This window comes from Hyposmocoma kahamanoa, unplaced genomic scaffold (assembly GCF_003589595.1).
Source record: "Hyposmocoma kahamanoa isolate Upper Pololo Valley unplaced genomic scaffold, ASM358959v1 127974, whole genome shotgun sequence".
NCBI classification, from domain to species: domain Eukaryota; kingdom Metazoa; phylum Arthropoda; class Insecta; order Lepidoptera; family Cosmopterigidae; genus Hyposmocoma; species Hyposmocoma kahamanoa.
In genome coordinates, this window is record NW_020653455.1 from 1 (window position 1) to 18948 (window position 18948).

The 18948-nt window shown below is 36.0% G+C and overlaps 1 protein-coding gene across 1 annotated transcript; it reads right to left on the reverse strand.

Moving 5' to 3' along the window:
* Window positions 1–2560: 2560 nt before the first annotated feature.
* LOC113240232 (bcl-2-related ovarian killer protein homolog A-like) lies at window positions 2561–17901 on the reverse strand (the record flags this gene model as incomplete). Its single annotated transcript, XM_026477481.1, has 4 exons — window positions 2561–2719; window positions 11457–11717; window positions 12168–12403; window positions 17697–17901. Coding segments are annotated over 4 exons (861 nt in total), but the record flags the coding sequence as incomplete, so codon positions are not given.
* Window positions 17902–18948: the final 1047 nt, after the last annotated feature.

Consider the following 18948-nt stretch of genomic DNA (forward strand, 5'->3'; position numbering starts at 1 on the left):
GTACCTACTTAAGTACTTAAATAACCATCTTGGGGAGCGCAACTTCGAGAAGGAAACCGACAGGAGAATTCGTTTGGGCAGGGCGGCATTTGGGAAGCTTAGCCACTTCTTCAGGTCGTCAATCCCACAAAGCCTAAAAACTAAGGCATTTAACCAGTGCGTTCTACCAGTTATGTCCCACGCACCGAGACGAGACCGTGGACATTAACAACATGCCTCATCCACAAATTCAAGGTCGCTCAGCGTGCGATGGAGCGAGCTTTGCTTGGGGTTTCTCTGATGGACCGAATCCTAACGAGGACGTCAAAGAATTAATTAACTAAAAAACTCAAACGGTTGAGTTGAGAGCACTGTACTTTAGACTCATAAAAAAATCCGATAAATAAGATTTTACTTTTAGAAACAGTGAGCTATGCCCGTAGTTCAATAAAAAACGAGGTTAGGAGACTTCTAGAGAGATGTCCTTTTGATATGTATGTTTCCGGAACTGGCCACTTACATAAACAATATTTAGAAAGTAATTACAACATTTGAAAATGGAACTCTTTGGCTGTAGAATACAGTTTGTTTCATCTGACTGTCTCTTGTTTTTACATTGTGGCGTCATTTTAGAAATTGGTTGTCTACATCACCACGGATTTAACTCGTGAAAATTTTCGTAGTATGATTTTCTACGACTTTAAGTGTAATTTAACAGCTCAGCGGAGCTTCGCTCGACTTCAAACTGCTTTTGGCGACGAAGCACCATGCAAGACGACTACTTATAGCTGGTTTGCAGAATTTAAACGCGGTCGTGTGAATCTCAGTGACGAATTTCGTGATGGTCGTCCGTCCACTGCTGTGAACGACAAAAACATCCATGCTGTGCGCCGTATAATCAAAACAGACAGGCATGTGATATACCATGAGATTCGGGCATCTTTAATCATTGGCATGAGTCAAATACAATCAATACTACACAAACATTTGGGTGTGAAAAAGCTGTGCTCTCGGTGGATCCCACACAATTTGACTGAGGCTAAAAAAACGGATCGCGTCACTTTGTGTAATGCCATGCTTACCAGATTCAACGAAGGAGCGTCAACACAAACATTGTTTGTGTTTTTGTTTCGTAATTATTTATTTATGTTTTACGTTGAATATTTTGATCGTGTTTTGTTTTAGTTCTGTTTTGTTTCGTTTTCTCTTTTTTTTGGTCTTTTGTCTTTTGTGGTGTCATTGTGGTAAACAAATAAATGTATTTTCTTTCTTTCTTTCTTTTTCTATAATGCCAGTTCTCACAAGGCCAGACAGACAAATGAATTTTTGAAGGTGAACGTTGACTTTATGAGCCATCTCGCGTACAGTCCCGACCTGGCACCTTGTGATTTTTGTTTATTTCCAAATATTAAGAACCAGTTACGCGGCCAATGATTTTCATCACCTGAAGAGGCTGTCGAGGAGTATGAAAAATATGTTTCAGAGATTGTCACGTAGGAGTGGCATAAATGTTTTCTAAATTGGTTCACTCGTATGAAAAAGTGCATTAACGCCAACGGAGAATATTTTGAGAAACAATAAATTCATTTCTGACCATTTATAGTATTTTTTTCTGATTGATTCCGGGAAGTTATAACTTAGTGCGCCCTACGTATGTAACCGGACATGCTGAAGCCAATGGTGCAATAAAAAGTAAATAACACGTCTTATTTTGTTTTTCAGTGGAGGCACTGATATTCATCTATATTTGCGAGATTTTAGTACAAAGTACTGTACAAACCACTTCTCCCCAAATTGCTGCATCGCTCGCATTTATGAGGTCGTTGAATATTTTTGGAATTTTAATTATTTATGAAGGAAGGGATAGTGGATCGAGTGGTATGTTTTCGTAATGGAAGCGATATATGAAAGACATTAACATAGGTTCTAAGTACACTGCCTTGTTAATATTAAAGAGCATATTTATTATCTATAGTCTTCACGTTATAGGACGCATTTTCAAGGTATTCTCTTTCGCCAGTTTTCTTTGAACTTTTATACTTCAAGGAAAAAATGTTAAACATCGCTTTCTTATTAAGCGAAATACCTGTACTGAAACATTTACTATATAATTATAACTATACTACAAATAATCTCAGTACAGAGTACTAAAAAACCACAGACCTAGGATTACGCGCTAAAAAATCGGCCTTAAGTTTGTGGAATTACATCTATTTGACAAGTTTTATTGGAATTGGTTAGCGGAAAGTACTGAAACCGGATTCATCCCCTAGTTTGCCACCCTTAGAGGCGGAATATTTTCTTCAAATTTAAATGGGACCACTATTGAGGTACTCTCTTTTCAACAAAAAAAAGAATCATCAAAATCGAATCACAAGTTATGGCGTAATATACATACAAAATAAAAAAGCATACAGTCGAATTGATAATCTCCTCCATTTATTTTCGTGGCCGTAACGGTTTGTATTGTGTGATTACGATTACGAGTATATGTACGACTTTATTATTAGACGGTTACTTACACCTGAATATTAGTATTAATAATATCTAGATATTAATTTCCGTGGTAAAATTTTAGTACCCATCCACCGTGAGCAGCGATCCAAGAGCCAGTGTCCTCGTGCAGTAGATCAGCGATGGCTGCTGCTGGTGCTGCAACCAGCTCGATTGCAGGCTCGCCTTCCGCTGCCTCAGCTGCTTCTCGTGCCAGTGCTCCACATATGCAGTATACTGCTGCTATCTGTGTTATCAATGAAATGCTTTTATTGGCCTGTCCTGTGTGGTAAATTACTTTATGTTCTAAATCAGGTTTTAGGTTAGTGACACCGTTAAAGTTAGAGCAGAGAGTGATTTAAGTAGATAAATCGGTTTCAGTTTAGTTAACGACAAATTTATCTACGTGTCGAATCTGTTTGCACTCTTATGCAAGTTTCAAAGGACTACTTACGACTTTTAACAGTTTTGAAATTAAAAGATTTACGGAACAAGTACGTAAATTTTATAGAAAGCCATAAGCTCTTACATGGTAATAGATTAAGTTAATATCGGGTTATCGTAAAACTTTATCCATTTTTAGGCCATTCAAAGTTTACCGAACTCTGGAAAACTTATCTAATCTGTGACCGCAAAATAATTTCATTAAGGATACGTTGTTCTACCGACTTTGTCAGTCAGAATTTTTTGTGGTTACGAATTTTGAGATATTGTTTCTTAGTACAAGTATGTAATATTTTACAAAATATACATTTATATTATGCAGCATTGGAAGAATTGGGCATCAGTGGGACAAATCGGAAGGTATGTTTATTGGTACTCAAGTTTTGGTTTTAATTGTATGTTACGTAATTTTGAGACAATATGTATAAATGGGGTTTTAGGGATGCTAGTTTAACGTAATGTGACTGCGATACCCCAACACAGTTCATGCAGCACTGACTGTTGAGCCCCTTGTGCCCTAATACCTGTACAAGGGAAGATCTCTACGCGGCCAAGGAGAACGCAGTCAAGGTAGCAATATACCTACTATTCAGTCAATGTAGTCCTAAAATAAAAGAAGTATAGACACGATAAGAAGAAGATTATGCAGCATTGGACGATTTAGGTATCAGTGAAGCAAATCGGAAGGATGCGTATTGGCACTCCACTTTACGCGACTGAAGTTTTGGTTTTATGTTATGTAATTATGTATGTTGAGTCAAACCCTGAAGCTTGTATTAACGTCTTGTTGATATGATACAACAAAATAAGGGCTAATTGAAATTAAATATTCTTTAATTAACGCTAATTCAAATTTAACATACAGTCAATGACTCGTATTTTGAAGAACAAATAGATTAACAAAGAAAGATTGTAGCAAATATAATAAAAAAAAGTAAAGGAGCAAATTTGACGCTATCAAAACGCAGGCGTGTATATTCTCCACAAAACGGAGTCCTTTTGACGTGAATTTCATTTTTCCTTACATATCTACTGATCGGTGACCTTACTATACTGATCGGTGACCGTCTCTAGCTACTTGCTATGGGCCTGTCGTCCATTATGAATAAACATGTATCCCGATCTTAGCATCCTTAGCAATGTGAGGTGTTGCTTCATACTGGTGTAGTTCATACTACTGTACCTACCATGCGCAGGTTTGGTAGTGTATGTAGTATTGTTGCTACTTGTGGAATGTATCTGCTAAATACAACTGAACACCTTGAATTCCATTGAGAAACGACCCAAGATGCTTATCAGTGATTCGGGGAAATTGCAGGTATTTGAACACCGCCAAAAGTTACCTGTTTATCTGTATGCTACAGGATATATCACTGAAGAATTGAATGAAATAAATTCACTTCCATTTTCATGATCGCTGCACTAGACATAAGCTGGTGTTCTAACTCTGTGTTGGGGGTATACTCAAGATTCGCACGAAGAGTTACGCTTCCACATTACGTGGCGTATGGCATTTGAATGGAATTTTTGCCTGCAGATTTTATTTACTTGAACGCTAAAATTTGAGCCTTTCAAGGCGAGAATGAATAAGCGAACGAATAGGTGTGCATGCTCCAACGTCGACCTCATCATGACTTTCCATCATGTGTCCTGGAGGTCAAACGAGCATTTATTTTATGTATAAAAAAGTGTAGATTCGAATTTATGGAAATTAATAATAAAACGAGATTTCTCGATTTATGAGCCCATCGAGAGGAAAAAACAAATCGTCTCAAAGAACAAAGCAATTTACTCATTAATAGCATGAAAATTGTTAATCTCGAAATAGGTACCTTTGTCTACCAAGAATTAATTCCGAAGGTTGTAGGTACACTATTTCTTATGTTCATATCTAAAACAAAATTTGAGATCATATTTATAAAACTATTTACATATTTATAAAATATATAAAACATAAATGAGCCAGTGAAAAAATATTTATTGAACGACACCGTGGAGGCGTTGTGTTACGTGTATAACGCTTAAGGAGAGCGAATTCTCACGTACTCGTTCGTGCAATGAATTTAATCTATCTATATTCTTATCCATCATCATCTATCTATAATCGACCATATAATTAAGGTAATTTTAGTCTCGGGAGTAAGAAAAAGTCAGACGGAACCATATTAGGTGAGTACGGTGGTTGGACGATGATCTTCGTTGAGTTTTTGGCTAAAAACTCTATGATTTTCATTGAGCTTTTGGATAAAAACTCTTGCACAACAGCACAATGATGACTTTGTACGATGGTCCATTATTATGATGCAAAATTTATGAATTGTTATTTCCACATATCCGACTGTTTTCGGTGGATATTTGCCTAAATAAAATTCTTTATTCACCGTTAGTCCCTCTGGAATTCGGAAAGTCGTAGTGCACCACACCGCGGCAGATCAAATCGAGGAAAACCATCAGATTTTGACGCAGTTTCTTGGGTTTCGCCTTGTTTTCGAGATGCCATTCTGAAGACTTGGCTTGTTTGCATGTCATACTCGTAAATCCAATGTCTCATCAACATATACGTCTTATTAAGTTTTAAATCTTAACATGTTTTAACTGCCTCTGTGGCCGTATGATCATAGTGGTTCGCTACGCAGAGGTCCCATGTTCGATTCCCGGGCCGCGAGAAATATTTGTATGGCCTGCATTTATTCTTCTCGTGAGTTTGATTGATTTTTTGGGTTTCTATGTGTATGTTGAGCGTGTGCGTTATTATTATTATTAATATCGGAATTGCTGCCTGAGGTCGCCAATAAAGGAGTAGAATGGTTTATAAAGTTTCAGGATACTAATGTCCCTATCACTATACTATACTGTATATATCATTACTATTTATAAGAAAAGTGTAAAGTTGACAAAAAAATTTTTCAGGCGGAACAAAACACTTGGTTGTTCTTGGGTAATTCGCTCGATGATGGATGTCTTTGGGAAGGATTTTTAAAATAGCTAACAACAATCAGTGCAACATTAGGATATTGATGATATATATCTTAATATTTTAAGACTTAATTGAGGATCTCGATTATAATATCAACAATAGAATCATGAGGTAAAATTCGTGTATCATTAGTATGTGCGTATATATTTTAGTGGTTTATAAATGAGGAACACGGTGGTGGGTAACTACATTTTTTTATAAGTTTAAAGTGGGAATAAATAAGGAGAAGGTCAGGTGTTATCAGTATGAGACCTAATATCGGTAGAAGCTTTAACCTTCCCAAAGGTTTGAATACCAAAGGATTTACTTTGGGGGCCTACACATTCCAACACGGAAATTCTAGACTGAATTGGCTTCTAGCGAAACTGAAGCTTGAACCCACGAAGTATATATCACTTGTGACTGCAGATCCATCGCTTTTGTAGTAGCGAAGTTAAAACCTGCACTGTATTTTAGTGTAACAAGTACACGTGTGGATATACACGTTTAGGAAGAACTTGCCAATAATGTAATAAACGAACCCTGTATGGACCTCTACATGCCAATATTCAAAGGGATCAAAGCAATTTTTTTTCTGTCGCTAACGAAGGCTCGTTTGACAGCCATATTTGAAAATGGCGAAAAACAAATTTTGACCACAAATTTTTATCCGGCAGTCCTGACCTCCACATGCCAATTTGTTGCCGAATCAGTACAAGTCTTTTCCGGCAGCCATTTTTAACGAAAAAGACACTTATATGGCAGCCATATTAAAAAGTAACGAAACAAAAATTTTAATTCCAAATTATGATTATGGCCTTCTAAAGACCTCCGCATGCCAATTTCCAGCCGGATCGAAGCAAGTTTTTCTTCGACCGCCATTTTTAATTCGTCATCTTGAATTTTTTTGACATAGGCAGTTGATCATTACTACCCTCTGTGACATTCCTTCCAACACCTCCTACCTATCTCTAATAGTTTCTGTGATAGGAGACTTTAAAATTTGTATGGCGGCCATCTTGTTTATTTGAATTTCGAACACTTTTTACTTCCGGCGTAAATCGACTATGGTGTACCTCATAAAAGTGCACAAGTATCCTCTCCATATATTATAGTTTTCGTAGGTCGTTGATCATTCTTTCATATTTTCCACATTTAGGACTTCTCATATTTGATTCTTTGCTTTGGAACCTATCCGAGTACAACGGTATAATAGTAGATTGTACAACAAGTGCATAAAGCGCGTCATTTTACCCGAGACGTCTATTTAAGGATACTTAAGTCGAGGGTAAAATGGGTTTTATGAACGAGTTATATACTCTGCTTTTCACTTCGATTGCGAGGATATTAAACAGCAATATTACATATAAACGATTATTTAATTGAATCATATTTAATGTGATGTTTTTTTATATTATGCACTAGAGCATAAAATCCTATTTTATGCAGCCTACACCCAGCATAAATACGAATTTTAAGAGCACGAGTACTGAAAATATCTTTTATCCACCATATCGGCAAGTATGCGTTCTATTTCTATCAGTGAGTAAGAACTTGTAGCTTTATATTATATATATGGAATTGGTATAATAATATAAGTGGTAATAAAGCAACCACGACGATTTTAATGTTATAAGATAAGATAAAGGGTAAAATAGGATTAAAGCTTTAAGATTTTGAGCTGAAAGAATTGTGATTTCAATATATTTGTCGAAGTTTACAGAGTTTTCGGAAAGGCATACAAAGGATTATTGTTAAAAAAAATTATAAAACCGGATTAAGCAAAATAGGAAATAATCGTAATCGAATTTACAGATTCAAGCTTTTCGAATTTTATAAAGTAGCTTAAAGTTCCCCTATATGATATGGTAAATGGTAAATATAAAAGTCTAAGTTCACGCTAAACCCAACAAAAAAGTGGAGATGACGGTGAAAAGGCGTTGTTTCTATTTATTCCTCCTGAAACCCACTACAACAAGGATGGGCAAGATAAATGAAATGCTATTGAAACAACCCACAAGGCTACCATGTCAAACCAATATACTGCAATATAAAAAACAGCATTTTGAGATAAAGCTGCAAAAATGATTGTTCACCTCACTTAGCTCGGAAAGGCTTTCTTTCTCCTTAGAAATCTGCGCGCAAAAGCGTTTTTTGCACGCTAGCGTGGAAAACGTTTTTGAAATTTGAACTTTACGATGCATGGACTGTGGTGTACCCAAGTCAATGGGTGTTCCTAACTTTTATGGGTGTCTAATGGGTGTACCTAACAAATAAGTTGCTTGTCGTACATTACTTATCTATGTAATATAAATCCGTTGGTATATTTCATTCTTATTATTGTTGACATTAAATTGACAATGTCAACTAATTGTGTTTATTAAATTCTTTTAATTCGTGAAGAACTAAAATAATTTCAATAATCACTTAATCACAAAATAAAAGTACAAGCAAGAATAAAAATTGATGAGGTGTAAATACAGAACGCATCCGAAGTATGTATGTATGTAAGTATTTAATGTGATGTTTTTTTATATTATGCACTAGAGCATAAAATCCTATATTATGCACTAGAGCATAAAATCCTATTTTATGCAGCCTACACCCAGCATAAATATGAATTTTAAGAGCACGAGAAGTGAAAATATTAATATTGACATGACAGAAATTTATTGTGACGAATGTACTTTTTCCATCCTCTAATATGTACTCACAAACGAGCTCTTGACTTTTTGTATGTGACATGCGTCTGTCCGTCCACGTGGTGCGTACTGTGTGCGTGTGCGTGAGTGTGCGTGTGTTAATATGTCAGTCGGTTTTACGTAGGTAACTATAAACTGCTTGCTACTATGCATTCAGTCTATATGTCAAATGTTTACAATTTGCAACACAAATCTTTCTTGTACTTGTACCCCTAAATGAACGCCGGCCCAATTTGTTGCTTGACTGATTCTCAATTTCATTTGGTGTGGTTGACAGATTTTGCAATAAGCTGTGTCTTGTTAACATTGCTATAAATAAGCCTTGGTTTTTTTACAACTATGATTAATAAACAAAATGGGGTTTCCTTGATGTCTTTGATTGAAAATATACCTTCTGATGTTAGACGTTGTGATGTTATCGTGAAAAAAATACATATATAGGTAAAGACGAATTAGTATGTACGTACATACTTTTATTTCAATCTTACTATTTTAATATATCATACAAATAAATACTCACGACGCTCAAGATTTTGTAGTAAGCGAACTACAAATTGTCTATTCAAAAATTTAAAACGATCTAGATTTGTATAACGCGTACTGAAAAGCTTTTTCAGAATAAAGGTTTTAAACGGATTAGTATTATATTATATTTTTTTGTATGTAAGTTCAAAGGAACTTAGATTTTTTTTATGCACTCACTCATAGCCCCGCCACTACGGAAACCCTGAGTCGCAGGTGTCACGGACATACACATAGATGACCACAAATTACACCCAAAGTCATGAGAGAAATAAATGTGTGCCATACAAATATTTCGCCCAGCCCGGGAATCGAATCCGGGATCTATGCGTGGCAGACCGGCATGGTAACCGTTCGACCACAGAGGCAGTTTAAAGTTGACAGCTACTTAGATAGATCTACTAATTCTTTGTTCTGATCTGAATTAGGTAATCGTTTTCCCTGTTTTTGTTGTTAGTTGTTTGCACAAGTCGTCGATTATCCTCTTGCCAAGAAAACGTATTCATTAGACGACCTCGGGATCCAATTGTTTGCACTGCAAGCGCTGGATAAGGAGGTTCCGGGTTCGATTCCTGATAGGACCAATTTGGGAAATGAACTGAATGAACCGAATGAACTTTTTCAATTTCCTTGACCAGGCCATTGGTCTACTTTATATATCATTTAAAATTAAAGGGGCGCAATTTTCAGCGTTTTGAGAGCTATTTACTGGTAGAAAATTGCAATTAAAAATTCTGTCTATTCTGATCTCTTCTTTATAGTATTAACCAGACATTGCGTGCTGGCCCGCAGGGGTCTGTGCGTGTTTTGGCTTTTAATCAAGAGAGGTTTTGGTTGAGGTGCTGAACTTTATACTTTTGAATTGAAATTTGATGTACGGTAATATATTCGGGTAGAGTGTTATTCTTTTCCTTGACCTTTGCTACCGTAAAATAACATTCGTTTTAATACAAACTCTGAGGTGCAAGAGTACAAAAACTGATGTGATCAAAGAAGTTACGTCTTTGAAGAAAAGATATCTGCATTTTAGCGAAATCTGCAGCATTTCATTTAAATCCGCTTTTGAAGATTCCATCTATTTTCAATTCGATGTAAAGTATATTTATATCATAAAAAAGCGTCCAAAAAGTTAACAAAGATATATAGATATAAATAAAAGTGGTGTCTTAACACACGGGAAAACTTTTTAACTTACACTAAGTGACACCGTCTCTAGTGATGCGACGCCTAAGGGCTAAGGCTAATTCTGAGTAAGAGGCTAATTCCGAGAGTCAGCGTCAGTCAGTGAACTAACTTAAATCTAATCGAAATCTAAGCAGCGGAGTTCCTTGTGAAAGAGTTCGTCCAGAGAAGTACAGCCACCTTACCTATTTCCGTCGCCAAGCAAATATGTGAGCATTACTGCGTTCCGGCTTGGAAAGGTAAGGGTGTTAGTGAAATTACGGGTACATTGGACTTGCCTACTTATGTCTCAGGGATCACGCCCATCAGGGCGCAGTGGCAGTGGCCCTAAGTTCTTTGCGATTTAAAGCTCTGAGTGGCACTGCAACTGTTATGGACAAGCATGTAGCTTACCTTCAGGCGCACAAATTGTTCGTCCGATCATTTGATATTATATTTTAAAAAATCTATGTTAGTAACAATATAAATCACACACGTTATATAAGACAGTTACATAAACAGACACACAAATAATTAATTAATAAAAGAAACACATTCAGCGTGAGGATTTATCACATCCGATACTCACTGCCTATGTAAAGCACTATCCTGTCTCTTAGCTTGTGTCATCAGTATGCTGTTAGGGCTCCCCAGTATTCTGCGTCTCACTGATACAATTTTTTACGCATTACTGCATAAAAAAAGTCAGCGTGTGCGTCCGCAAACGTACCAGATGCACTGTAGTATCTGGGCAGCCCCAAGAGCATCCTAAACATGTCATTAAATAGGTCGCGCAGCTCATTGAAAGTCTTTTGGGTATACCTAGCCCACAGGGCGCTCCAGTAAAACGATTGACAGTATGATTTAAATAAAGACACTTTTACTTCACCAATACGCAAACCTGCGATCCAGCATATTCCCACCCTTTGCATGTCACAATCATACATAAGCTCTGTATTTACTATGTGACGCAGGTGCCTAAACTGTGTCACTCTAGTAAATGGTATATATCTTTTAATTTATAAATAGCACGTCATTTAGAGGGCCTGTGTAATTGCTCAGAATATTAAAAGATATCATTTTTCGATTCATGCAGTTCATAATTCATTGTGACTACTTCACATTGACGTAAACTCTATACGAAGATAAAAATTGGTGGCTTAATTACTTACGCAAAATTTTAACTAACTTGCTTTTACCTTGGACCAAGTGATACTGTCTCTAGTGACGCGACGCCCAAGGGCTAAGGCTAATTCTGCGAGTGCCGTGTCTGAGCGGAGCATGGCCGAGGGTGCCCGGGTGGCCTGGCGCGCCACGTGCCGGAAAGCTTCAGGTCGCTTACGTTCCAGTGCTACGCACAGAGCTCGCATTGCTGCTATTACCCCGTGTTCCACGTTAGCTGCTGCTTCTGCACCACATTCCGTCTCGATCATATTTTGAAGACGTTTTATCACAATTTGCTGAAAAATGAAAATGTTTTAAATTTGAAATCGAATTACCGACTTCTGGAATAACAAAATGTATAATTTATTGGTACTTTTGCATTGCATACATTTGGTATCATCAAAATTAAAACCATTTAAATATGTGAATTCACACCACAAATCTTTCAAATTGTAAAGAGACTCTCTGAAGATCAAGACAAACCAATAATTAAAAATAAAGGTCATATCAACGAAGAGGTTTCTTAGCAATTATTTTCAACTTGAACAATGATATAATGATAATATTATCTTATATCTTATTTTTCTGAAACGTTAACAGTCTCTTACAATCATATGATTATAAGAGACTGTTAACGTTTCAGAAAAATGTTTACCTATGTAGGAATATATTTGCTCAAGTCTTCAATATATTCCTTCAATATATTATTTTACATCAAATACAAAAAAAATATATGCAAAACTTACCTTTTTGGTATTTATGGCAGATCTTTTAATTTGTGTTTTTATATACTGTAGACACAAAGCCCTTCCCTGGCGAACGATTTGTGGTTTGACCTGTGTGGGTGTGGCCAGACACCAGCCGATTGTGGCGGACAGTCGGCGGGAGACTGCTGCTGCCGTGGCGCTGGACACCATCGTGCTGAATCGTCGTTTAGTGCGGTCCAGGGGAGAAAGTGACTGTACTGACCCTCGTTGAATATCTGAAGATGATTAATAAAATAGTGTACTAAACATGTCAATTTAAGTACTGATAGTAAGACTGAGATTTATAAAACGAACTTTGATTTAACGGCCATTCTCACATCCGGTGTTCTCAGTATAATTGGTTCAAGACAATTGTTTCATATTTATAAAACGAACTCTGCCTAGTTCAAATTAGCCGCTGTTATACGCGCTGCAGAAGCGCGGCGGCCGCGCGACAATCGCGCTGCAGTCACGCTCGGTTGCAGTCACGGTTTGTGAGGTGTACATGTTAATTTTTCAAATTAACCACGATGCATGAAAATCGAATAGAAGAAATTATAGAAAATGTAAAACAACACCCTTCAACATGGCATAGCAGTTCCGCCAGTTATTCTAATATGATAAAAAAGGCATGGGAAAATTTATGTCTAAAATTTATTGACAATTTTGAAACTGAAAGTACAACTGAAAAAACTACTCACCTGCTAAGTAATTTTTAATACCTATATGTGAAGTGTGTGCCCAAGAACTAGGTAAAAGTCATGTTTCTTCGTCAGAATCCATCGCATAACTAAGTCGAAAGATAAAACATCACTAAAAATTTGGTCGCACTTCAGCAGCGCGACAGTCACGCGGCCGCCGTGCGGATTCAGTGCGGCTGTTGCGCAGCTGCAGCGCTTCTAACAGCGGCTAATTTGAACGCGCTCGAGTGGCTACACACAGCGACTTTTAGGGCGCATTCAAATTAGCTGCTGTAAGACGCGTTGCAGTCGCGCGTCTGTCGCGCCGCAAATTTTTAGTGATGTTTTATCTTTCGACACAGTTACACGATGGATTCCGACGAAGAAAAGTTACTTTTACTTATTTTGTTAAAACTGAAGAAAAAAAATTTAAAAAGAATAACAGAACAGAACGTATTAGAATCCGTTCGTTATCTTTATTTTATCAAAATAATCAACAAGGTTCGGCAATATGGTTAGGGGGGTCAGAGTTCTTGGGGCACACACTTCACGCATAGGTATAAAAATGACTCACCTGGTATGTTTTTTCATTTGTAGTTTTAGTTTCAAAATTGTCAACAAATTTTAGACAAAAAATTTTCCCATGCCATTTTTTTTCAGTCGATTATAATAACTAGCGGAACTGATATCCCATATTGCAGGGTGTTGTTTTGCATTCTCTATAAATTCTTCAACTCGATTTTCGTCCTTCGTAGTTAATTTGAAAAATTAACATGTACACCCACAGATCACATAAATAGTGTACACCTCACTAACCGTGGCTACAACTGAGCGTGAATACAGCGCGATGGTCGCGCGGCTGCAGCGCTGTTGCAGCGCGGCTAACTTGAGCGCGCCCTAACACGCGATTGCATTGCCACACTTGCGATTTATAGGCGATTGCATCGATAAAAAAGCGCGTTTGTATCGATGCAGTCGCGCGCCTGAATCGCGTTTGCATCAATGCTTAAAGTCGCACGTGTGTGTAAAAGTTAGACGATTAGCGACTGCATCGCTGCTAAAAGTCGCCGGGTGTAACAAACAGCTCTTAAATTAGAGATAGATTTTTTGCTTAAAGGTTTTATGACACAATTAAGACGTAGTTAACTGTTACTACTGTTTACATACAAATTATAAATTATTATAACTTACATGTACAGGGTTATTTTTAAAATACTAACGATCTAGCTGGACTATATTACTAACATTATAAAAAACAATTTCAGTTTCATAACTTCTTAGAAAACGTAAAAAATTCACCAAAAATAAACTTGTAAGTTTTAGTTGTACCATATGACTCTTTTTAGATCTGTATTTGGTAGTAAATTGTTTGGCAACGCTTCCCGTTTGATTTCTTTTGCTACCATACAGAGTTATCACCGTCTAGAACGATCTAAAGACATGGAAAAAAAATTGTTGTCTAAGTAATACAGGGTGCCTGCGAGATTGTTAGTATTTTACGAATAACTCTATTTAGGCGATTTGACACAAAGTATTATTATCAAAGGAAACTTACATAAGTGTTTATTATGTCATTAAAAAAAAAACAATTTGTATGAAAAACTAAGAAGTTTTTCTTCATGCGTCATATCCAATTCAATGGTTCATAAGTTTTTTTAGCAGTTTTTGCGGATAATGCCTTTGGGTTTTCACATCGCGACTTTCGATAGGGCTCGTTAACATAATCAAAAAAGGCCTTTGCAATGTTATAAACTACGAATAGGTTAGATAATTTATTTGTCTATAAAAAAGATACATCACGAGAACTATTCGTCCATTAATTGCCGACTGTCTACTCTCATATCGTTAGTTGTAGGATCAATTAACGTAACCGCCAAATGGGCGAAAATGAGTTATGTATATAGTTCGACCGAAAATTTTGCGCCCAATCGAATGTGCTGTTAAAACAATTATATCTTGAAAAAAATAGCGGTTACCTTAGATAAAAATGAAGATTCATTGGTAAAATAACAAAAATTTAGCGTATGATACATTTATAAGGAACTTGAGTCTTACTAAATTAACGTAACGACTGTCTACAAAAAATTTTGTTGTAATACAGCAATCGCTAAAACTTTTGTCTGTTACATTAAACTCACAGTTATTTAGAACAAATAATTATTAGTTACTTTAACTAATATCGTACTTATTTTTTTACAAGAAATGGACCTTAGATTAATATTTTTATGTTATTACAGTAACTTGTTACTCAAACATGTAATAAAAATTACGAAACAGGATATTTAAGTTAAATGGAAATGGAATTTACTTACCTAGTAATATTTTAAACCCAAAAAATACTTATCTAAAACAAGTTTTGATATAAACCTTAGTTTCATACTGATTAGAAAATGAAATAATTGTATTCTAATTATATTTCTTTAACGTGAACATGCACCTAAACTATGATATTTTTCTGCACATATTTGACAGTTATGTACTTTGTTATTGACTAAGTGATTCAAGTGAACTATCTATTTCCAGTACATGCCTGTTGACTCCATGCATAGTGTCATCGAACGTTAGATACTAAACCTTATTTTGTGGAGTCCTAAACAAATGGGCTACATTCATACTTACCGCGCTAAAGTTTCCGCGCCCATACGAAGTTAAAGTCTTAGACCGTACCTATTTTACTGATTGGCAAATAATTACTGGACGAGTATTTACGGCTAGAACTATGCCTAATAAAAACTTGAAATTAAGGGACATAAGGATTGCAACTTTTAAGAAAACCAATTTAGACGTCATGAAAACGAAATACTCTACGAAAGAAGACGCTGGATATTAAAAAAATCCACTGGGCCATGATACAAAAAAGATGGAGTAAAGATTTATTATCAACGATTAAAACCCGCATTGAAGTTGCCAGGAGTGCCTTTAATACTATGAGGAAAGTATAATATTGCCGTTGTCTTAAGATTCCTTTGCGCACTTGACTTCTTCAGTGTTACATCTGGTCAATACTTCTATACGGATGTGACGCCTGGACAATAAAAGAGCATCTCAGAAAACGTATTGAATCATTTGAAATGTGGGCCTACAGAAGAATGTTGCACTTATCATGGACTCAGAAAATCACCAATGACGAAGTTCTGCGACTAGTTGGACATAAACGTAAGCTTTTGCAGACCATCAAACAGATAAAAGTTGCATATCTGGGATGACCTAGATACTTACTTACTACATGGTACTTAGACATGACAGATAGGAGCTTCTGCAACTTATAATGATGGGAAAAGTCGCTGGCAAAAGCAAAGCTGGTCGTAGGAAAAAATCGTGGCTGAGGAACATACGAGAGTGGACTGGGATAGCGAGTGCCGCCCAAGTGTTCAGACTCGCCAGGAATAAAGATAAATTTGCTGAGCTGACTGCCAACCTTCACTAGTTGGAGAGGCACCTTAAGAAGAAGAAGAATCAACCATTACCAATAAAATCAATTCGGTTTCAGATTTACAAGGTTTACAAGGCAAACCCAGTACCTATTTCAACAAAAAAATACCATGATTTGAAAAAACTATGTGACCATGGTGTGATTCCCAAGCAGTACGTTCAAGACTATCTAAGCCGGGAGGCTATAAGGCTATATAAGGGATAATATGTTGACAAAATTGATATCCTCACATCGATCATCAAGATAAAGGCGAGTGCGATAAAAACACCGAAGATGATATACTAGATGTTGAGAAGTATGTACTTGAATCGACTGAAAGACGTAAAAGGAAAATAGCAGGCAATGTGAAAAAACAGGAACAGAAGAAAAAACGTAATGAAGGAAAAGGAATTTTATAGCAAAATAAACATTTTGCTATAAAATTTTTAAAAAAAAAGGTAAGAAAGGATCGGATGGAAAATCAAAAGTATCGTGAGAAAACAAATCAAAATAAATTATTCAGTCAGAAAAAGAAAACTCAAGGAAAAATAAACCAAGGGAAAGGAAAGGCAAACGAACCCAAGACTGGTCGCAAAAAAAGTAACTTACATACGCTTGATAATATGATTATTTTAAAATTGTATATGCTTTGTTTTAAAATAGCCTTTTTGATTTATTGTGTTTAAATTAATGATAAGATTTTAAAGAAGTTAGTTTTAGGAAATGAAACGATTTTTCCGGATTTAAATCGTGTATATTTGTTTTATCAAACAAAGCAACGTGTGTATATATATATATATATATATATATACATATATGTACTTCAAAATAACACGATTTATATAAGCGTTTTGAAAATGCTATGCGAGATGTTAAAAATTATATTATATTTTGTCAGTTACGCTACAGTCAACATTCAATGTTATAAAATATTGCATATAGCGTGGAACGTAACGTATTTGGGACACGAAAAAAATAACATAAGCGCCATGTTATCTTTTAAACTATCAGCACTAGATTTTACAATTAGATTGGGTCATTGGGTTAAAGGTCCTTACTATTGTAAGAAACTTTGTTCAAACTTCATACCAATAAGATGAAAATAAGAAAGTTATAGCAATTTTAAAATAAATACATGGTTTTTGGTCTCTCCTGAAAAATAGACTTTTGGCCGTTACGTTAAATGATCTTGCAACAGACGATATTTAATTAACAATTATGATTTATCAACGTTACTTTCTGGCTTTTTTCATCTAATTTGGTTATTTGTATTTTCCGTTATGTAGAAAGTTGACTACGTAGTTTGTGTACATGGGTATTTCTTAAAAGCGACGAGACGCCTTGGAGCGGCATTATATTCTGCCCTAGTAAAGCTTATACAATATAAACATTTTCCTTGGCATGACGCAGAAGTTACGTACATATTGCTAAACGTACCACTTGACCGTAAAGCAGCGAGTCCATCTGCTCCTTCAAGTGCGCTCACGGGTGTACTGAGCTTGCGTCGCACACGCAGCGGGGGCACGAACTCGTCATCTTCGTCTCCATCTGGTGGAGTGACGTGTATTGCGATCCTGTTCCCGCCATCTTCGATTGCTCGCGACCCATTCAGTTTCCATTTTGTATCTGTTACTGGCCCTATCTGTAAAAATCAGTTTGTGTTAGTTTTCTAAAATCTATATTTCGAAAAAATTTAATTTAACTACACTTAAGTTTTAAATTTACATATTCAATGTCAAAGTCAAAGTTAAATCATCTTTATTTCATAGGTAAGCAAATTACACTTAAAATCGTCATATTGATTGAACTCTACTGGTCATTCGTAAGGCAGATTCCCCCGAGAAGAATGAGCAAAAAACTCTAGGATTTGCTCTTTGGATACATTTATCATTTACAATATTTATTTCAAACACCTTAGATCGAGAATACCTGCAAGAACGAGCTGCCAAACGGGTCACTATCATGGAATTTTGTCATCCAACTACGCAGAAGTTGAAAATAATCTTTAGAATAAAATTTTGTTTCACTATACTTTGAAACCTTGTAAATGGCAAATTGGGAATGTCACCCGGAATCTTATTATAGAAGCGTATACATTGCCCCTTAAAAGAATTTCTGACTATGTGAAGACGACGGTCAACAGCGTAGTTTATTTTTATTCTCGTATTTAACGTAATGTCCGTCACTAATTTTCATAAACAAATTACTATTCTTCTTAACATAAATTACATTTTCATAAATGTACTGTGACGTTAGTGTAAGAATGCTAATCTGTTTAAACTTATCTCTCAAAGGCACCCTGGGGCCCAGATTGTAACTGTGAAAGTAGCAGAAGTAGACCGACGTGTCAGCTTACTTCTTTGTATTTTGATTATGAAACTCTAGCGAAACTCGAGGGAAATCTTGAAGATTTGATTGCGATACAGGGACTGAATAAGAGATGACAGAGGTCTACGCTGTTACCATAAAGAGATCAGCATCTGAATAATTTACAAAGGTATCTTTTAAAAGTACAATAATTACATACGTCTTGCTTATATATAGGATTTAAGTGTTCGAAACAGCAGTTTTTTCATAAATAGAACAGGTGTTTGCCAAAAAATAAATAAAGATCATTTCTTCAAATACATTATAAGCGATATGTATATTCTTGTGATGAGCAGGTAATGTATACATGTACCTACGTACT